This window comes from Macrotis lagotis, chromosome 6 (assembly GCF_037893015.1).
Source record: "Macrotis lagotis isolate mMagLag1 chromosome 6, bilby.v1.9.chrom.fasta, whole genome shotgun sequence".
NCBI classification, from domain to species: Eukaryota; Metazoa; Chordata; class Mammalia; order Peramelemorphia; family Peramelidae; genus Macrotis; species Macrotis lagotis.
The window spans coordinates 94,374,412-94,397,408 of NC_133663.1; the positions used below are offsets into that span (position 1 = coordinate 94,374,412).

The following is a 22,997-nucleotide window of genomic DNA, read 5'->3' on the forward strand; positions in this document are numbered from 1 at the left end:
CAACTGATAATCGGTGAGGAGCACACTAGTTGGGGATTCATGAGATATAATATAGAAAACTACCCTTAATCCCTTGGAGTTACCCATATAACTCTGAAGGGAGTGATAGTAGTCACCCTCTGGAGTGTTAGTGGCTTTGGAGTCAGGAAGTCAGGAGTTCAAATCCAGCCTCAGACATTTACTAGCGGGGTGACTTTGAGCAAGTCACTTAACCCTGACTTCCTCATATTCTGAGGAATCAGTCATCCTGATTCATATCTGGCCACTGGATCCAGATGATTCTGGAAGAGAAAGTAAGACAGATGACTTAGCACACAGTGCCTCCTCTCACTCAAATCCAATTCATGTGCTTGTCATGGCATCACCTCCCTGATGTCGTGGTCTTCTTCGGGAATGAAGGACAATACATTAGTTCGGTCATGTTGGTATGTGAAGTAGGAATTTGGAAGTAGCCTCAGAGTGTGTGTGTGTGTGTGTGTGTGTGTGTGTGTGTGTGTGTGTGTATAATCTCACTACCCATTACCCATATACCCTCACACATCCACATATATGTGCATGCACATAACTTGACTCTCTACAAAATGTTAATTAGAAGAAATAGACATTTCTCTTTATTCTTTCGAATAGGTTTCGATGCATTTCTGGACACATGAAATTAAAAAAAAGTAGGAAGATCTTTTTTTAAGGACTCCTTATTCATAAATAAGCAGCTATTGGTGTTCTTAAGTTTACTGGTTCTTCATGTGACACAAGGATTAAAAAAAGTCAGCCTCAGCTCTGTCCCCATGCTTTGCCTTGGATCCATTTAGATAATTGCATCTGCCTGGCTGCCTAAATCTATAGTTTCCAATAGATGCACGATTTTTCCCCCTCCACTTCCAGTCTAAATGAGTCTATTGTGTGGCTGGCACACTCTGATAGCTCTGAGATGGTCCAGAAAATGAGTGACAATTTTCCAGGGGCAGACAAGTGATTGATTTTTCAGCTCAGGGATTGTATTTCAAATAACTGACTGTAATTTAGGGCAGAAGACAGGCTCAATGAGCCCGATAGAATGATTTCCTTCCACTAGCTCTGATGCAATTAGCAACTTCTTTTAATTGAAAAGGTACAGGGATTCATGGTCATGCCCTTGTGGCCTTCATCAAATAACAGGGAAAGGTAAGGAAAGCTAAGACAGGCCTTATTTCAGTAGAATGGAAAAACATCTCCCTTAGTAGCAACTTAGATAAAAAGAAACCATTTTATGAGCCTGAGTTAATTGGTTATATCACACCTGCAGTTAGTGCTTACCATATATGGAAGGATATAACAATAGTTGCCTCAATGGGTTGATTGGAAGGGTGCCACAAAGAGTCTCCCAACCCACACAGTATAACCCCCATATTTCCTGAAATTCAACCATATTTGAGTTAAGAATATGCTCATATTATTAAAATAGTTTCAATCTTCAAAGTGACTCCCCCCCACTTCACACACACACACACACACACACACACACACACACACACACACACACACACAGACTCCTCATCTCCAGCAGGATTGTGCTATAGGTAGGTCATGTAAAATCGTGTCTATTTGATACCTTTGGAAAGAGATATCAGGACAATAGTTAGAGCACTCAACTTTAAGGTCATAAAGACCTGGATTCAAATGTCCATCAGTCCATCGGTCCATGAACATTTATTAAGTACTGGGGATATTAAGAACTGGGTACACACACACAAAAAGGTAAAATACAATCCTTGCCCTTGAGGAGCTCACAGGCTATGCAAGTCACTTAACCTCCATTTTACCTTATTAGGAGACTCCATGAAGACCATCTAGTCCAACCTTTCTAATTTTTCCAATGAAGAAATTAAGGCCCAGAAAGATTTCATGGTATGGATAGAGCCAAACAAAGAGTAAGCAACAGAGCTAAAACTCTTATCAGTTTCATAAATTTATTAAATAATGATAATAATAAATGGAATTTACATGTTTTATTTTTTCCACTTTTTAACATTTGTTTTTTTAAAATGTTGAATTCTAAATTCTCTCCTTTTGCCCTTGTCAACCCGCCTCCTTGAGAAAACAAACAAATTTTTATTGTATATACATATGAAGTCAGGCAAAATATATTTCCATATAAGTCATATTGTAAAAGAAAACACAAACAAAATGAAACATAAAAATAAAGAAAATTTTAAATTTGCATATTTTATTTTTTCCCCACTTACATTTAAAAACAATGTTTAACTTTTTAAAAAAATCTTGAGTTCCAAATTCACTCCCTATGCCCCTGTCATTCCCCTTCCTTGAGAAAGCATATTGGTTATACACATGAAGACAGACAAAACATATTTCCATATTAGTCATATTGTAAAAGAAAATACAAACAAAATAAAACTACAAGTAAAGAACATTTAAAAATTTTAAAAATTGAGAGCTCATTAGATTAGAAGATGGATAGTATTTTTTTCATCACAGGCCTTTTAGAATATTTTTTGAATCATTGTCTTGATCAGAATAGCTGAGTATTTTATAGTTAATTATCCTTACAATATTGCTGTTACTGTGTAAAATGTTTTCCTGGTTCTGCTCACTTCACCTTTGTACCAGTTCATAGAAGTCTTTCCTGGTTTTTTTTCTGAAATGTATTTGCTCCATCATTTCTTATGGTACAATATTTCATCATAATTACATATCACAATCTCCTTTTGAGGAACATCGCCTCAATTTCCAATTCCTTGTTATCACAAAAAGAGTTGCTATATGTGTATGTGTGCATATGTTTATTATATATATGTAAATGTACACACACACACACAAACACACACACACACACACACACATGTCCTTTTCCTCTTCCCCCCAATCTCTTTAGATACAGACCAAGTAGTGCTATTACTGGGTCAACCCTCTGGTCTAGTTTCAAATAGATCTTCAGAATGGTTGGATCAGTTCACAACTCCACTAACAACATTAGTGTTACAATTTTCCCACATCCCCTCCAACATTTGAGATTTTCCCTTTTCTGTCATATTAGCTAGTATTGATAGGTGTAAGGTGGTACCTCAGAAGTGTTTTAATTTGCATTCCTCTAATCAATAGTGATTTAGAGCATTTTTATATGACTATAGATAGCTTTGCTTACCTCTTCTGAAAACTGCCTGTTCATAGGTAATTGATAAATTAAGGAATGATTAATTTTCTTATGAATTTGACTCATCTCTATATATTTAAGAAAAGAAGCATTTATCAGAGAAACTTGCTACAAAATTTTCAGTTTTCCTTGTTACATTAGATTTATCTGCAAAAATTAGAATGTAATCAAAATTATCCATTTTTATATCCCATAATGATGTCCATTTCCTTATTTTGTCATAAATTCTTCCCTTATCACATAAATCTGACAGGTAAGATGTTCCATGCTGCCCTAATTTGCTTATGGTATCACCCTTTATGACTAAATAATATACTCATTTTGACCTTGTTTTATTATCTTGGTCTATACATAGTTTCTGCCAAATTGCTTTTCTAGCAATTTTTGCCATATAGTGAGTTCTTGTCCCAAAAGCTTAGGTCTTTGAATTTATCAAACACTAGTTTTATTGGAATGCTTCACAAATTTGCATGTCATCCTTGTTCAGGGGGCCATGCTAATCTTCTCTATATCATTCCAGTTTTAGTATATGTGCTGCTGAAGCGAGCACAAACACTAGGTTATTATAGTCATTTACTAGTGTGTATCTAATCTTTTCCACTAATCAACAACTCTATTTCTTAGCTGGTATCATATTGTTTTGATGATTACCACTTTGTAATACAGGTTGAATTCTGGTACTACTGGGTTACATTCCTTCCCATTTTTTCCATTGATTCTATTGATGTTCTTTTTAACTCTTTTAGTTGAATTTTATTTTTTCTTCCTAACTTTAAATTTTTGGTAGTTTGATTTGTATAGCATTGAATAAATAAAATAATTTAGGTAGATTATCATTTTTATTTAATTGGCTTGGCCTACCAATGAGAAATTAATATTTCTTCAGTTGTTTAGATCTGACTACTTGTGCTTTTTTATTTACATTCATATAGCTTCTGGGTTTGTCTTGGCAAGTCGTAGTCCAAGTATTTATTTTTAATGGATTTTCTCTTTCTCTTGTTCCCTGGATTTTCTTTTTTCTTTTTCTTTTCTTTTCTTTTCTTTTTTTTTTTTTAAGGTTTTTGTAAGGCAAATGGGGTTAAGTGGCTTGCCCAAGGCCATACAGCTAGGTAATTATTAAGTGTCTGAGACCTGATTTGAACTCAGGTACTCCTGACTCCAGGGCCGATGCTCTATACACTGTGCCACCTAGCCACCCCCCTGGATTTTCTTGATATAGAAATGTTGGAAACTTATGTAGCTTCTGTATCCTGCAACTTTGCTAAAGTCATTAACTATTTCAATTTGTTTTTTAGTTGTTTCTTTAGGATTCTCTAAGTGTATCATCATGCCATCTATAAAGAGTGATAGTTTTCTTTCCTCATTGTCTATTCTAATTCCCTCAATTTCTTTTTCTTATTGCTATAGGTAAAATTTCTAGAACAATATTGAACAAGCATGGTTAAATAGACATCTTTATTTCACTCCTGATCTTATTGGAAAGGCATCTAACATCTCCATTAATGCTTGCTGATAATTTTGGAGAGATATTACTTACCATTTTAAGAAAAGTTCCATAAATTCTTATACTTCACAATATTTTTTTTTAAATAGGAATGAGTGTTATATTTTGTCAAAAGCCTTTTCAGCATCTATTAGATAACATGATTTTTGTTGTTTTCATTATTGGTATGATCCTGATATATATGATATCTGTCTGGTTAATAATGAAAGTTTTCCTAATATTAAGTCAGTCTTTCATTCCTGGTATAAATCCCATCTGGTCATATGATCCCATATGATCCTTTTCATATAGTTGTAATCTACTTGTTAGAATCTTATTGAAAATTTTTGCATTGTTATTTATTAATTTTTAGTATTCTTTTGCTGTTTTTGCTCTTCCTGATTTAGGTATCAACACTATATTTGTGCTATAAAAGAAAATTTGTAGGACTCCTTTGACTATTTTTAACACCTAGTTTAAATAGTATTGGAATTGTTCTTTAAATATTTGGTGGAATTCCCTTGGGAATCCTTCTGGTCCTGGGAGTTTTTTTCTTGGGGAGTTCATTTATAGCTTGTACAAAGTGGGAAGATGCTCTTTATCCAAAATGAAAGGGGTGTTAAAGAAAATCTTGAAATGTTCCTTGGCAGATGTGTACACCTGTGACCTCTGTGATGGGCACCTCTCTTGAAAGTCCCCTAGTTTTGGAATGGAAAGACCTGCATCAAAGACTCTTACTAGCTGTGTGACCCAGGGAAGATTATTCATCCCCTAATATTTAACCTCTAGGCTGTATCTCATTTCCTTCATTTGCAAATAATGAGAATAAAATAAAATTTACACTATCTGTTTCAAAGACAGGTTGTGGAAAAAAAAGTGGTTTTCAAAACTGAAAGCCATATTAGAAATAGGCACCATTGGGATTCCCAAAAAAGAAAGAAGAGTAATGAAGAGTGGTACCCATTTGTTTCTCTACTACCTGTGAAACTGGGGGAAATGATCAGTGTCTCCTTGAAGGCTGGGAGCCCAAACTTATGCCTGTTTTCTTTATTATCAAACTATGCTGAATGTGGGTTGATAGTAATTCACATAATGACTTTCTTCACTTACTTCATTGCTTTCAAATTTTTCAGGTTTCCTTAGTGGTGTATTACTTATACACACATGCATAGGCAGGCCATAACCCCTTCACCTGCCTAAGTGAGTAGATAATAACAATCACATTTTACATTCATAAGGGATTGGACAGTTTTCAATGTACACATTTTCTCACGCACATTTAATTTGCTCCTTAAAACAATTCTATTTTGGGCAGCTGCTTCTATCCTCATTGTACAAGTAGCAGAACTAGGGCTAATTATTCCATGTCATTTTCTGTTTATGATAGTATCTTAATTCATATAAAAATCTCAGTTCTTGTTATTGTTGCTCAGTCATTTCAGTCATTTCTGACTCTTCCAGACCTTAAGTGACTTGCCCAGGGTCACCCAGCTAGTAAGGGTCTGAGATCAGATTTGAACTTAGGAAGATTTTTTCCAAGTCCATAAACTGCTTTCAGTTCTCTTATCAAAATGGATGTTTAGAGGCAGATTATAAAGATATTGCCTTCTTTGAGTTTTGAAAAGACAGGAATTCAGAAAAATTTCTATTTTTTTAATCTTTGTTTTGTGCAGGTGCCAACTGGAGGCCTTGGGAAACACAATTCTATTGTCACAAAGTTTGTGACAGCTCCTGGGGTTTTCTCACCCCAAGCAAGTTCAATTACCCCCAGCTCAGAGCTGACCCAGCTGGAGGAGACTGATAAGTCCAGTGTCAAAATGATGCAAAAGCTTATGAACAAATTTTAATGTTCACTGAATAGAAAGAGAATAATAATTTGGAAATGTAGAATCCAATGACTTTTGGAAGAAAATCTCTTTCTGCTTGGCTGCAATTGGTTAATATGTCCTAGATGTTCAGAAAGGTCAATGTGGTAGTTCCTCAACATTTCACACATTTTAAAAGTCCCTCACAAATCCTGAGCATGGGATGTATCATCCTATATCGCATAGAGTTCTGAAAAGGACTGGACCTTTTTAAGACTTTCTTGCAAATGTCAGTTTTGAGAAATACAGGGCCTGTTATTTGGGAGGAGATGGTAACATTATACCCTGACCCAAGCAGACCACACCTGGACGACTTCTGAGTGCCTCTATTTAGGCAGGACACTGATAAGTTACAGGTCGTCTAAGGGAGAACAATGAGGAAAACAAAGGGACTTAGCTTCATCCCAGAGGGGAATCAGTTGAAGGATTTATCTGATAGACTTTCCTGAAGAAGTAGAGTTAAATAAAATTGGTTGTCTGGCCCTAGGAGACAGAACTGGGAAGTTGAAAAAAGGGAAAGGCTTTTCTTTACATTCCAGTGTGATGTAAGAAAAAAATTTCCTAACAATTATAATTATGCAGAAGTAGGAGGGGTTGTTTTAGAGGCATCCTCTTCACTGGAGACATTTGAGCAGAAGCTGAATGACAACAACCCCCGCCCACCAAGCAAGTTTTTGAAAGAAACCTTACTAAAGTAAACCTTGAATCTCATGGCCAATGAAGTTCTTTCCAATTTGGAGGGATTATTGACTATGCCAGAAGCTCTTGGTATTCAGGGAGGTCCCTATTTAACTGAGTCAGTTCATTTTACAACCTTTATAAGTGGTTTTATTTTACTGAAACTCCCGGTACAGACAGATTTGTTTATTTCTGGGCTTCTTTAACACCTCCCAACCATGTTGTAAAAGCAAAGGTTAAGGTAGATTAAAAGTCCTTTGTTTGTAACCTCTATCATACTAGTACAACTAATTGAGTAAAACTATTAATCCTATGACTCTTCTTCACAATCAATGTGAATAAAATTTGGAGAGATCTAAAAAAAGTTTAGGGTCTTATGGAGTCAATGTGGCCACAATTGCTATGTGCCATCTTGAAATGTATTCAGATCCTTGCGCTTAATGATAGTGCTTAATGACAAAACATAATTGTGAGGGTTTAGAATTTGTCAGAGAGGAGACCTTAGAGGAGGGAGTAGATTTCTTCTCAAAGTTGGATTTTCTCACTTTGTACTTGGTAGGTCCTTTTTTAGCATATTGACTCATAACGGATAAATAAGGCAGGATGCTGTCTTTGGAAATATAACCTGGGCCAAAAGGTAAGGAGAAAAGACAACAGCTATAAGTAATATCATACCAGCTAACATTTACATAAAGTTTTCTGTTGAATGTCATAGAATCTCAAAGAGAATCTTTGGCATCTCTGCAGAAAAGTGGCCAAAGGCCATCTAATGTAATCCGTTCTACACAGAAATCCCTTTCATAATATCCTAACAAGTTGATCTCCAACTTGTCAAAAAACTTCCTAAAATGTGTCACCCAAACTAAATGTCAAGAGCCCTCTATACTTCCAATGGTGACCTCTCAATTACCACGGGGACTGAACCATCCCAGAAGGCAAGGATCACGTCTTATTCTAATTTTGTATTTTTCACATCTATACCACAGTTTCTTATTCTGTTGATTATAAACAGCAACAGTCTAATATTTATTGAGTGTCTATTATGGATCAGACAAGATCTAAGAACAGGAAGAAATCTGATCTGATTCTTTTTTCCTCAAGGGATTGTTTAGTTAGGGAGATAGGACATACAAGTAAAAAGATAGACTGAGAGGAAGGTAATTTGGAATTTTTGAAGAGTTTCTATAAAAGTTATACGTTAAAAAAATTTAGATGTGTAGTCAATATAAATCAAAGTTATAACTTTTCTTATGATGAATTGCCTGCATTTATCTTATTCTCATTTGTTTCAATACCAAGACTTTTTCTTTTTATCCCTCATGCCTTTTCAATCAATTTTGTAATTGTCATTCTTCAGAATTTTCAGCTGTGTCTACTGTCATTGCTGTCTCCACCAGTGTCAGCATTTCAGACTTAAGTGTCTTCAGTACTATGTGCTGAATTTGAAATTTGGTATTTCTAATATTCTTCAATTCATTCTTTATAATGACGATCAAGACTTGGACTCCCTCAGAAGAACTGAACTCAGGGGCGGCTAGGTGGCACAGTGGATAAAGCACTGGCCTTGGAGTCAGGAGTACCTGGGTTCAAATCTAGTCTCAGACACTTAATAATGACCTAGCTGTGTGGCCTTGGGCAAGCCACTTAACCCTGTTTGCCTTGCAAAAAAAAAAAACCTTAAAAAAAAAGAAGAACTGAACTCCCTCAACTCTGTTGAGTCCTGCAGTATCAGAACTATTGATTGATTGATTCTAAACCTTATGTGGTCCTGCCAGCCCTCTTTCCTTTGTTGAGTCTCCAAAGAAGAGACAGTTCCTCTTACCAGAGGCCTTAATAGATGTTTAATTGAATTGAATGAATAGGTATCAAATAACTTTATAAATGGAATGACAAAGGTTAGAGATTGCTGAAAAGGACCCTTCAATACGGATACCTTTTAACTTTTTGCTGCTTTATAAACTTTAATAACAGACTGTGTTATTCTTATTACCAAGGCCACTATCAGTTCTAAGAACCTACTTCCTGATCTTCTGGCCACCTCTATCCAATCATTCTTCATGATGTTATCCTAAGGATTTAGTATAATACCACACTGATAAAATTTCCTTGCTAAAAAATAAAAATTCATAAGGGCCCATGTTGTCCACTGAATAAAATGTAATCCTTGGAATTCAAGTGTTCTATAATTTGGTTCCAACCAACTTTCCCACCTTTATCTTAAAAAACTCTCCTTATTCTCTATATTCCACCTAACTGGATCATTCACTATTCCCATTTCTTATCCTTCCTTCTTGACAAACTTGGCCAGCCTGCCACTCATACTTTTACTCCTTCAGTCCACCAAGCTTAAATGGTTTGGTTCAATACATATTTGGTTTCAATCTATATTTTTGAAGCCTCTCTATCTTTTTTTTTTCAAGTCCAGCTTGTCCAGCAAAACCTACTCTTGAGTTCCCTATCTCCAAGCTTAAAATAATCACTTCCCCACTTTCTCATTTTCAAATTTCTCTCAGCATATTTTTCTGGACTTCTCTTTTGTATTTATTACTCTTTCCTTAGTATCATGGTCATTTGGTATTGCTCTCCCTGACCTTAAAGGAATGAACTAGGTCATTTTTCATTTTTGCAGCTCTGGTGTCTAACATCATATCTGGCACAGAATGTATATTGTATGGAAACCTCTGGATTGATTGAATTCCATGCTATTTTTTTTAAATTGGGTAACCCAACAGTTATCCTACACTTACCTTCATTTGTTGTTAGATGAACCATATTTGTAAATTTAATATGACCTCCATATTTAACTATTTTTTGAGGGGGAGAAACCTAAACTCATTTTATTTTGGGAAATTTGCTGCAAAAAACAATACCAAGAGTGACATCTAATTGCTAGGTGAGCAATATGGAATGGAAGGGCTATAGGATTTTAGAGAGGGGATCTCAGGGTTTATGGGAGGAGGCATCAGGGAAGGTTTCATGGAGAAGGTGGGATTTAAGCTGTGCATTGAACACCTTATACAATTCCCTGGCTCATAATTCCCTTCCTAAAACTCTCCTAATTTACCCCCTGAGACTTTGTTCCTGGGACTAATTGATGTTTGGTCAGCAAATCACTAAAATTACTGCCTCAGTGGTTGAGGAGAAGCTTCTGGGATTGGTCTCTGAACTTGACTTCAATTGCAGAATGCAAGTGATTTCCTTAGGTTTTTGCTGGAGGTTGGATAAATAATACTTACCTAGGAGATATTTGTTGACAAGTTTGGAAATATACAGCTTTTCCATTTCCTTCCAGCGGGGCTTGGTATCATAAAGTTTCATCATGTCCTTTAGGTAGAGTTGTCGTCTTGAATTTAAGCCCTGGTAAGAAGAAAACAGACACTGATGATAAGCCAGCTCTTGGAGGGCAAAGAAGGTGATAAATTCTAAACTGAATTCTACAGAAATGAGTCTATTGCAAAAACATTTGAAATATTTTAACAGTAAAATTTGGGGAAAATAGTTTGGATGAGTTTCCTCTGTTCATTACTTAAACAAATTTTGATTAGCTTATTTTCAAGATAAAAGATTGTCCAGAAGGAGTAGGGGTTCAAGGCAAGTCTCTGTTCTCAGAGATGCTATGGAGATCTGTTTATGTTACTATGATCCTCTAATCCTGAGGTACATGGAAAGGGGGGGGGGGGGTTAAATGTGGACAAGATTCTATTTCCAGTTAAATGTAGGCTTCTTGAGAATAAGGACTATTTTTTATTTTTATCTTTGTATTCTTCATTCCTACCACAATGCCTTGCAGCATAGTAAACCTCAATAAATGCTTATTGAGTGGAATTTCTTTTTCCCAATTCAACTTGAAATTCAACAAGCATTTATCAGGTTCCTATTATAGGCAAGGAACTAAGAAGTCAGGCAGAACAAGGGAAAAAAACAAAACCCAACTTTGCTTGCCCTAAGGAATCTTGTCTTACTGGGTTATATGCATAATCAGATAGTGAAAAGATAATACTTTGGGTAGGAAGTGAATATTAATGGTGGAAGATGACAACCAGACTGAATCCTGAGGGAAGTTAAGTTTTTGTTTTAAATAAACCTGGGAGTAAGAGAATGATCTATGACCTCATTCTATTTCCCTTAAGGCTCCTTAAGTGGTTGTGAAGTGATAGAAGGACTAGTAGAAGGAATAGGTTACAGCCATCCCACCTTGAGGAGAAATAGATCTACCCAATAGATTGTGTGTGCATGTGCTGTTTATATATTTAAAAGCCCATCAACTAAGGCATGGCCATATCCCCCTCCTTCCATGCAGAGAAGTGAAGCAACTGATGGCCAAAGTCAGAGACAAACAGAAATGAGGTCCTGCCTTGTGGGCTTGGACACTGACCATGGTGGAACCCCTTAAGGGCCAGGCTAGAACTTTCCATAGGCAAGTTGAAGGAACCAGAGGGCATGACTGGAATAGGAAAAGCTGAAGCAAAAGAGGAAGGGCCTGAAATGAGGAAGCATGAGAATTAATGGAAGCAGGGCAAACTAAGAGGCAGATGTGAGGATGCTGCCCTCATGTATTCCAGACACCAGGAGCAGCCCTCAGGATGAGAGGTGCAGTGCTGTATATGCCAGTGGCTAGATCATAGAAGGCAAAGAGAGCTAAGAGTAAAGAAGACCTCAAAAGTAAGAAGAGAAAAGGTTATGATGATCTTTATTTTTTTATTTTTATTTCTTTAGGTTTTTGCAAGGCAAATGGGGTTAAGTGGCTTGCCCAAGGCCACACAGCTAGGTAATTATTAAGTGTCTGAGACTGGATTTGAACCCAGGTACTCCTGACTCCAGGGCTGGTGCTTTATCCACTGTGCCACTTAGCCGCCCCTATGATGATCTTTAAATACCAGATGGAGAACTTTGTATTTGCTTGCCGAAATCATGGGGAAGCTTCAGAGTTAATGAGTAAGGAAAGACTCAGATCAGTGTTTTAGGAGAATCATTTTTACAGCTGAAAAGAGGATGGATGGCTTTAGGAGAGACTTAATAAAGGGAGACCAATTAGGAGGCTATTAAAATAGTCTAGGTGACAGGAAATGAAGGCTTGAATGAGGGTAGAGGTTATGGAAGTAAGGAGAATAATATATATTGCAGTGATATTATGAAGGGGAAAATGACATTTGATGACAGATTAGATTTGTGTGAAGTGAGTGAGAGTGAAGATCAGGAATGACACTGAAACTGTGAACTTGAGTGACTGGGAGGGTGGTGGTGCCCTTCACAGTAAAGGAAAATTGGGGAGAGGGGAGGGTTTAGGGGAAAAGATGTTATCTATATTGGATATGTTGAGTTTGAGATGTGTAAGGTATGTTCAAAAGTTTAATGATAAAGAACTGGAATTCAACAGAAATGTGCAGATGTAGGAATGTACAAATCTAGGAATCATTTTCATAGAAGTGATCACAGAACCCATAGAAGCTCACCAAGTGAGTTCATTATAAGGGAGAAGAATGTCAGGACAGAGACTCAGGAGACACTTATAGTTACTATTTCAAAGATGAAGGTTCAGCTAAGAAGACTGAAAAAGAAGCTAGAGAGCAGAGACTATCTAGGAAAGGGTGATGAACTGTGTCAAATACTGCAGACAGTTTAAAAAATATTAAGAGTAATAAAAGATCATTGGATTTGGCAAATTAGGAAGTTTTTGGTAACATTAGAGTGGATTGTTTCATTTGAACAATAAGAAAGGATTTAGGAGAGAGAAGATAGGCTTTCTCAAGGAGTTTTCTATCGGGTTAAGAATAAAGGATAAGTTCCTCTTCTGATGATTTCTAACTTTCAGGAAGGAACAGAAGAAATGAGTATAGAAAGATAAGGTATAGGCAAAACAAATATTCATGAAATAATTTATGGTTCATTTTTAGCACTAGGTAAAGGTGCTTGGGATTTCTAGGGGTGGGATGATCTTTCCTTTGTTCTTTAATTTTTAGAAACCACTGGATTTCTGGGAATTTTATTCAGATTTCTCAGGTATTTCAGTACATTCTAGATAACCCTCTGATCTCACAGAATTGGTCACTCTTCTTGAGATGTCAGAGAGCTGTGGTTTTGCATAAACAGCATGTCAGAGACCAGCTTGGAGTGAATTACAGCTAGGTCCCAATTAGTGACCCAATTAATGTGTAAAACGAATTCTCTGGAATTATGTCATGTAATTGAATTTTTATTATTTGAAGTTATAATCAAGTAAAATATAATAATTGACTTGAACCTGATACAGATATGTTATTCAAATTCAAGTAATTTGATCACTTCCCAGGATTCTTTATTTGTACTAATTGGGACATAGCCGAAGAAACTAAAAAAAAACCCCAGCTCAATCAGCTATCCATGAAATGATCTCCCTCATTAGATATTGGAGGCAGACAATCATACCATGGAAATAGCGCTGGGCTTGTAGTCAGAAAAATTTGAGTCCAAAACTGGCCTCAGGAACTTACCCAGGTGACCATGGGGGAGTCATTTAACTTCTGGTTGGGTTTCCTCAGCCATAAAATGAGAATTATAATAGTGCCTAAATTTTCAGGGGTTTTGTGAGGACCAAATATGGTACATGTTTAAGTAGAATCTAGATAACCATTCTTCAAGGACATTGTAGAAATGTTGCCTGTATTTGTCAAATAACTGGATGATCTTACTTCAAAGAGCCCTTCCAGTTCAAGGCTCCACAATTCTATGACTCTACCTTCAGAAATGGAGGTTCCAACAAAGAGGAAGGGGTTGTTTTGTAAGAATTTGAACAGATTTCTTTGCTAGGAATTATTATAGGATAGCTGAATCGCACATGTTTTCTCTTTTTGTCATTCATTTTTTACCTATAGCTGAAAGGAAAAGAAAAGAAACAATTTCAGTTTCAATGGATTCTTTACCTTCTAGATATACATGAATATGGAGAAAAGAAGAACTAGTAACTATATCACTTATCTAATGATTAACCTATGATGTGATGAACTAGTTCATCCTGTCATCCCCCATCATGTGGTTAATTTTGGCAAATTCCCTTCTTGTTTCCCTTTATGTTTGGTCCAGTAAGGCATATATACTTTGCATACACACACACACATACATATATATATATATATATATATATATATATATGTATGTATATATATATATATATATATATACCTCTAAATAGATACAGATATATTGGATACACACACACACACACACACACACACACACACATAATCTTTATTTCTGAGGATGACTGCTTGATAATTTATTGTTTCTGTTGTTCAATCATGTACAATTCTTTGTGACTCCATTTGGGGTTTTCTAGGCAAAGATAATGGCATGGATTTTCCATTACTTTTTTTCTGAATGATTTTACAGATGGTGAAACTGAGACAGAGTTAAATGATTTGTTCAGGGTCACATGTCTAGCAAATACCTGAGGCTGAATTAGAACTCAGAAAAATTACTTTTACTGACTCCAAATCCAGTACTCCTTCCACTGTGACTAGCTATCTTATGATAAATTATAATGAGCAGCAATGGCTGGCCATCTTCTTTTACTTTTTCCCTTTTTCAGAGATTCCTAATGAGAGATTCAAAGTAGCTAAGAATAAGACTTCACTCTCTTAAAGCAAGTAATTCAGGTAAAATCTCTAATATCTTTATTTGAAAATCTTCTTTTTCTATCTTTTGATGAGCAAGGGAGAGTGGATTTGGGAATCATTTTTGATTTTGATAGGATAGATAACTAGAGTTAATGAATTCTGCTTCTCCCCAACCTACCCTCAAAACTTTGTTTGTTGTCTCTACTTTTGAATTGCATAAATAAATTCAGTAGAAACAAATATAATATGCAAAGTGCACTTTGTGATGCTACATCTTAGACTATTAACCAATCAACCAGTCAATAATCATTAGGGAGCTAGGTTGCTAGGTTGATGTGGGCAATAGAATTAAGTGACTTGCCTAAGGTCAAACAGCTAGTATCAAGTGTCTAAGGACAGATTTGAACTCAGGTCCTCCTGATTTGAGGGCTGGTGCTCTATCTACTATACCACCTATCTGCCCCTGAATTAGATTTGAGTGAGAGTATGTTGTGTGTTGAGTGGTTAGAATATCAGGCCTGGAATCAGGAGAACTTGAGTTCAAATCTGTCCTCAGACATTTGACATATGCTAGCTGTATGACCTTGGGCAAGTCACTTAACACTGATTACCTAACATATAGGACCATTTCGAGTCACCCTGATTAAAATCAGGCTGTTGGACTCAGATGACTCTGGAGGAGAAAGTGAGGCTGGAGACTTAGCACAACATACTCTCACTCAAATCTAATTCAGGGGCAGATAGGTGGTATAGTAGATAGAGCACCAGCCCTCAAATCAGGAGGACCTGAGTTCAAATCTATCCTTAGACACTTGATACTAGCTGTTTGACCTTAGGCAAGTCACTTAATTCTATTGCCCACATCAAAAATTCAATTCAGGGGCAGCTAGATGGCACAGTGGACAGAGAACAGGCCTTGGAGTCAGGAATACCTGAGTTCAAATCTAGCCTCAGACACTTAATAATTACTTAGCTGTGTGACCTTGGGCAAGTCACTTAACCCCATTGCCTTGCAAAAACCAAAAAAAAAAAAACAAAGAAAAGAAAAATTCAATTCATATGCATGTCACAGTATCACCTGTCATGATCTTCTTAGAAAACAAAAGACAAACAATAATTGAACCCCCCCACTAAATGTCTCCTGTGTTAGGTACTGGGGGTACAAAAACAAAAATGAAAAAAGCCTTGGCCTTCAAGAGCTCAAGTTTTATAGCAAACAAGTCAACTAAAAGTCTACTAAAGGGGAAAAAAATCAGTTCTATGCTGTAGACTTACCTGATTTAAATGAGATTGAGCTGAATAGAGAATATTATTACCTTTTATCAACACAATAGAGTTAGTACTTAGGAAGTCTGTTAATTGATGTACAATTGCCTGAGAAGAGAGGACCCACTTGAATTTTAAGTTCACTTTTAATTCTGAGACCTTAGGGAAAAAAAAAAAGAATGCACTTGTATCCTGTATCCATGACAGAAAATTGTAACTCATACTTTGGAATGGACAATGGGCACCCTGCTGGCTGTGATACATTTTACTTTAAAGACTTTCTGCTTCAAACTTCCCTCAAACAGACATCTGTAACATCTCAATCTCCCTTCTCCATTTTCCAGTCCTTTAGAACAGAGGCTGAATATTTTCAGAGTCAAAAACATTTCTCTGCTCCTATAGTTCAAGGACACTACAAGATTCTGGCTACATTTTCTTTCCTGAGAAAGCTAATTTTTATATCAAACAAACTTTTCCTAGGTCATTGCTGAGGAAATGTTAGTTTCTAATTTTTCATCTAATGGCTCATATCCAATGAACTTTGAAGGAAACACTAGGGAAATGTATATATATATATATTGCTTATACATTTGACAAATTATTCTAATAAGACTTACCTTGTTTTACAAATTATCTTTCCTCTTAAATTCATTTTTAATTCTGTTTCTCCTCATGATCTACAGTGCAGTTCCCTTCTTGGTCTTTCCATTTTGTAGCCATGATGGTAATGCTTCATTCTGTTGACAGCCTAATATCCTAGCAACATTGTGAGGCAGAAAAAAATCAGCCGGTACCCTGGCTAACTTCCAAGCAGCTGCCCACTTTTTTTCTCGTTATTTTCTTTACCCGAGATGATCAATAAGTTTTGAGTCAAGCAATAGATCAATCACCAATCACTTATGATGCTCCTACTATGCACTAAGTGCTGGGGATATGCTTTAAAGAGTGAGATTGAAGTGAGGAATTAAAAATTGAGGAAATTAGGCTAAGCCTCCAGAGCTGTAATTTTTAAGAGGCAGAGCTGAGGAAAGAAAACATTTCAGGAATTGAAGGATAGATTGTTCAAAGGCACATGGTGATGGTGGAGAGGGCAGCAAGGGAAGGGGAATGGGAGGATAGAATGTAATAGATATGGAATCTCTGTCTCAATTTTCTCATTTGATTGGAATGTAGAGAGTGTCATCATTAGAGTGTGCCTAAACTTTGCATTAACAGTTGAAGAAAGAAGGCTGACCTTAAGCCTTAACCTTACTGTGCAAAACAAGTGGAGGTTTGGTACCCAGAGAGAGAGAGAGAGATTGAATTGAAGGTCAAAAATTCCAGGAGCATCCCTTTAGATCAAATTTGTTCTAAACTTGGTTTTATATACTATCTCTGCTGCCTCTTAGCTGTGTGACTTCAAGCCTTTTTGAGTTTCACATTTCTTCACCTATAAGATGAAGTGGCTGGATGGCATAATCTCTAGGGTTTATTTCTAACTGTAAAACTGAGGATCTGATCTTCTTTTCATCTGCTCCTCTCCCCCACTGTCCTTTCTGTTCTCTACCTGGCCCTGTCATTCTAAGCTTTGATGGGGAAAAACAAAATAGAAAAAAAAACCCCACATAGCTCTTATTTTGCTTTTGAAGTAAATGAATCCAAGTAAAATGCTTCTCCTTTCCCTTCCCCTCTGACTTTAGGAAGGCATGCTGATACTTTTTTGTCTTTCCCTTTGGGCAATGTGAAGAAGAGAGGGTCATGGAGGCTTCCAAGTGGTGGCTGAATAAAACAATTTGAGAACAAACCAGTATATTGGGATGGGAGCAAGTGAAGAGGAAAAGGCATCTGGAAGGATGTGATGTTCAGGAGCACAACAGGGTGGTAATAGAAAGCAAAATTCGCCCCAGTAGCCCAGTAGGCACCCTCTTCCTCACTATGGGTCATGTGGTGTTAATTGAATAAATGAATGAATGAATATAGTAAAAAAGCAAAACTGTTTTGCCACTTTCAGAGAATCTTAGATTCTTTGCCACCACAAAGAGAGATCCTGCAATTTTTTTTCCCCCTGATCACCTTGAGAAACAGACCCAGTAGTGGTCTTGCTGGGTCAAAGGGTAACCATAGTTTTATAACTCATTGGGTATAATACTATATTATTCTCCAAAATGGTTGCATCAGTTCACAGTTCTACCAGCAGTGATTTAGGGTCTCATTTTTTCCCACATCTTCTTCAATATTATTCATTTATACCAAACTATCTATTCTCCTATCAATAGGTAGGAATCTATTTCTTCTTTAATTTTTTAACTTTTTATTAATCGTTTTTATCCATATGCACATGTATATTTTTTAATTACACAATTTCCTTCCTCCCTTCCTTCCCACCCCCCTCCCCTCAGCTGTGAACAGTCAGATTAGCATTTTACATACATATTTTGATAATCATGTTTACAGAAGGAATCTATTTCTACCTGGATAGTTATCTAGCCTATGTTTTCATACTTTCAGTGACATGGAGTTCATTAAATAGGCATGCTATTCCATTGTTTAACAACTCCATTTGACTATGCTTAAATAAAATCCAGGCTCCTTCTCTGCACTTCTTCACTCATGATCTCCTTTCCCCTGGTCTTTCCTTTTTTCTTTTCTTTTCTTTTCTTTTCTTTTCTTTTCTTTTCTTTTCTTTTTTTTCTTTTTTCTTTTTTGCTTTAAGTTAGGGGTAAGCTTAAAGGCTATTTTGTTGTCTTTAACATTTTGTATTAACCTAATCATATTCTGGGCCATACTCTTCCTGTCATTATTTCTTATAAGTCATATTACTCTTCATTTTTGGCTTCAAGTCTTTTACTTCTATGCAATACATGTGCAAGTCTACTGTTAGTGATTCAACTCAGGGCAAAATTGTGAAGTAGATAAAATTCCTTTCCATTTTTTGTCTTAGTAACTTTTTTCTACCTTCAGGAAGCTTCTTTACCAAATTTGTTTTCTGAGTCCCATTAAAAAAATATCCGACAACTATTTTGTGTCCCTTCCTGGTTTCAACTGGCTATTAATTAATACTTGACAAGATATAAACCGATAATTGAAATGTTAGCTGATAACAAAGGTGTGATCCCACCTAGAGATTTTTGCATTTTAAAAGGGAACTCTTGCAGAGATAACAATCTTTCAAAACTAGTGAGAAGGAAGGCATATTGACACATCCGAGGCAATGTTTTTAGCTGGGGTTAGAAAGGGTTAAGAAATCCTCTAGTTCATTTTCTTCTTATAGGGAAGGAAACAAGACAGTCACTAAGTTTAAACTTTGATAAAGTCAGGAATTTGGGTATCTTGGTGGCCCAGTGGGTAAGGTACTAGACCTGAAGTCAGAAAAATTCATTTTTCTGAGTTCAAATATGATCTCAGATATTTCCTAGCTGTGTGACCCTGGTCTAGTCACTTGTTCCTGTTTGCCTCAGTTTCTTCATCTGTAAAATGAGTTGGAGCAGAAAATGGCAAACCATGCCTGTATCTTGGCCAAGAAAACTAAAAATGGGGTTATAAAGACTCAGACAGTGACTGAAAACAATTGAACAATAACAAGAGAGGCACAATTCAATCCTCTTGGCACCAGAGCCATCTTCTCTCTCTTTCCACCGTGTCAAGCTAGGCTGCTGATTCTAACCTCTTAGTTGGTTCAGCCCCTGTTTTTGACTCACTGTTGTAATTACTCAGAAATTACTCCCATACTTACTCCATTTCTTTGAGAATAGGAAGTTGACATGGCAATGGCAAATCATTTATTTATATTTAATATTTTGTTCTCTTAGCTATACTGTCATTCTCCACAAAACCAACCCCAAGGAGGTTTTCCCAAGATTACATTTTGGGAGGGTTAAAAAAGAGAAACCTTTCCTAAAGTCCTTTGCAAAAGACTCCCTTTTGGAAGGAAAGTCAGTTGGAAACTACCATCCATGGAGTTCTGAGATACTGTATTTCAGAGTCTACTTTTTTCGCAGCACAGGGTGGTAATTAAATGTTAGGCAGTGCTATTAACCTAGTGATAAAAAATGAAAAGAAAGGATAAGGAAACAATAGCTGAAAAGACTTGTCAGGGAAGTGTTAAATGAACCTTAATGCTTATCTATCCTACAGCCTTTCCATTTTTAACCCTATGCAGTGCCATTCATGAGGACTGAGATAGAGAAATTTTAGACATTATCCAATTCAGGTCTTTCATTTGACCTATGAGGAAACTGAGATGTTAAAAGGTTAAATGACTACTGGAAGTGATTGGAAGAGCCTAGATTGAAATCCAAATCTTAGTCTTTCTCAAAGACTAAGACTTCCATGATACTCTTTGCCACCCAAGAATCCCTTTATTTTAGGCCCTCTGCCAGAAGTGTGTTAGTAAATGATTAACAATCCACTCTCAGGGAGATGTACATATGATATATTTTTAAGTTTAATTCAGATTATTAACATTTTCTTCATCACTTTCTCAAGTCTAGATAATCAACAAAACAATAAAACCTTCCCTGATTCGTAGCCAATTTGTTTCCCAGTTTCTGAGGCATCAATGATCACGCTAAAAATTTAGCTCTGTTTAGCTGACTTTGGCATACCCCTGTCCAAGCTTCAGTGTTGACAGCTATCAAATGAGAGTGTTATATTGGATGATCTCTACGTCCTTTACAGATCCCATAGTCGATGATTCTACAGTTCTATGATCTGTCCTTTTTTTTTCTTGTACTGCTAGGTTTTTGGTGTAATGGAAAGAGCCCCAGGGTGTACAGTGAAGAGATCAAGTTTCTAAGTTTTACTTTAAAAGTGACTCACTATGTGACTTTCAACAGTTCCCTAAAGCATCACTTATGTCATTGGTAAAATGAGAAGGTAGAGGGTCTCATGGATCTCTTGACACTCTAAAATCCCAATGATACAGTGAGAGGCACTGAATGAATAAGGTCACAAGTTAAGGGTGATGAGTTAAAGGAGGTTAGGGAGGTCACATGTTTTCAGCAACATTTTGAAGCAGGAAGGGATGTCCTTTAATGGACATAAGAAAAGGTATTTTTGGTGGAAACAGCAGGAAAAAAAAACACCTGCGTGGCTAGAGTGAGTATGTGATGAATAGATGAGTGTATAATGAATAGAGGAAGGAATGGTGGATTTTTATGGAACTGAAAAGAAGTCAGCTTTAAATGAAAACTTTTAAGGTTTGCAACTTTAGTTTAGATTGAAGACAATCTACACCAAACCGTGTTGATCCTTTAATGTGAAGTAGAGGGCAGGGACAGTTTCATTTTTGTCTTTACAAATTATACATTCAACACATAGCATGCCCTAGAGAGCTAATAAAAGCATGTTGATAGAAATAACTGAAAGGCAAACTGATTGGAGTGCTGGACTTAATCAGGAGACTTGAGTTCAATTCCTACCTCAGAGGTTTATTAGGGATGGGACTCTAGGTAAGTCACCTCCAGATTCACTCTTTGAAGTAAATTTTGACTCTTCTTGGGCAGTCAGATGGTTCAGTGGATAGAGTGCTAGGTCTGGAGTCAGTACTTCCTATCTTACTGAGTTGAAATCTTGTCTCAGACACTAACTAGCTGTGTGACCCTGGGCAAGTCACTTCATCCCATTTGCCTCAGTTTCCTCATCTGTAAAATGAGCTGGAGAAGGAAATGGTAAACCACTCCAATATCCTTGCAAAACAAAAATACCAAATGGGGTCACAGAGTCAGGTTATGACTGAATTGTCTGAACAAACACAATCACAACTGACTATTTCCTATTCCGAAATCTCCTTATTCCATTAGTTGTCAAGTCTTGTTGCTACTTCATGGCCACCTTCATGTCTGTTCCATTCTCCAGTTATTATCATCTCCTATCTGGATCATTGTCTCCTAATGGCTCTCCACATTACTCTTTTCTCTCCTTTTTTAATCTGATCTCTGCAAAGCTGCTAAATTGATATTCTTAAAATAAGATCTGATCATATCACCCTTCCCCTCATTCAGAAAGCTTCAATGGCTCCCTTTGGCCTCTTTGGATAAAATGTTGACTCCTCTACCTAACACTTGAAGCTTTCCACGTTGCTCTCTCCCTCCTACCTTTCCAGTCTTGTTTCATGTGATTTCCCCTTCCTATATGCTATATTCCAGTTAGTCTGACCTGCTAATATTTTATATATATAAGGTTTTGCCTCCTGTTACCTAACTTTGCCCAAGTAGTCTCTCTTGCCTGGAATGATCTCCCTCTTCATGCCCATCCTATAGGTTCCCTATCTTTCCTCAAAGCACAATTTAAATATTCCCTCCTTCACAAAGCCTTTCCTTTTCCACTGTTAGCGGTTTTTAAAATTACTTTGGACTTCTGGGTCATGTGACCAACAAGAGGGAGGACTAGAAACTCTCTCTAGTCTAGTCCTGTGGATTCTAATCTAATCCTGTGATCTCTTAGGAAACAGAGGTTATTCTTTCATATCAAAAAAAAATCCTTTCAGTTACTAAACACATCCTTCATATCTACTGCTATTTTTGCTTCAGAGACTGAAGAACTTCTGGGATGCAGAGTTAAGAATGATAAATAGATTGGTCTTGGAGTCAGTGCGATAGATAGATAGATAGATAGATAGATAGATAGATAGATAGATAGATGATAGGTATAGATAGATGGATGGATGGATGAGTGATGGATGGTCACATGACCAAAAGATGAAGGACTAGATATTATCTCTGATCTTTATGACCTTTCAAACCTCTTCAAAAGAGGAATTATGAACCAGAAATAAAATAATTTCAGCTGACTTCATTGTTTTGGACACCAAAAACTCAAAATTTATGAATTAAGCTCAGAGAAGGTCAATATTCTCTAAGGAGCCCCTAAGGAGCACTCATTCAGCTTCTCCTTCAGTATTGACCAGCATTCTCCCAAAACCAAGGCTTCATGAGCTGTCCCTTGAGCTTGCCACAGCATTCAAACATGATCCAAAACCTTCTTCC

The 22,997-nt window shown here is 36.6% G+C and overlaps 1 protein-coding gene and 1 non-coding gene across 2 annotated transcripts; both read right to left on the bottom strand.

Moving 5' to 3' along the window:
* Positions 1–1,954: 1,954 nt before the first annotated feature.
* FAM216B (family with sequence similarity 216 member B) lies at positions 1,955–17,089 on the bottom strand. Its single transcript, XM_074191728.1, has 5 exons — positions 16,650–17,089; positions 16,042–16,191; positions 13,890–14,025; positions 10,411–10,531; positions 1,955–7,799 (listed from the first exon to the last, which is right to left on the bottom strand). Exons 3-5 carry the CDS (start codon positions 14,010–14,012, stop codon positions 7,612–7,614), a joined length of 432 nt encoding a protein of 143 aa, XP_074047829.1. The 5' UTR covers positions 14,013–14,025; positions 16,042–16,191; positions 16,650–17,089; the 3' UTR covers positions 1,955–7,611.
* LOC141492468 (U6 spliceosomal RNA) lies at positions 3,591–3,698 on the bottom strand. Its single transcript, XR_012469933.1, has one exon. It is a non-coding gene; the product is annotated as a U6 spliceosomal RNA (small nuclear RNA).
* Positions 17,090–22,997: the final 5,908 nt, after the last annotated feature.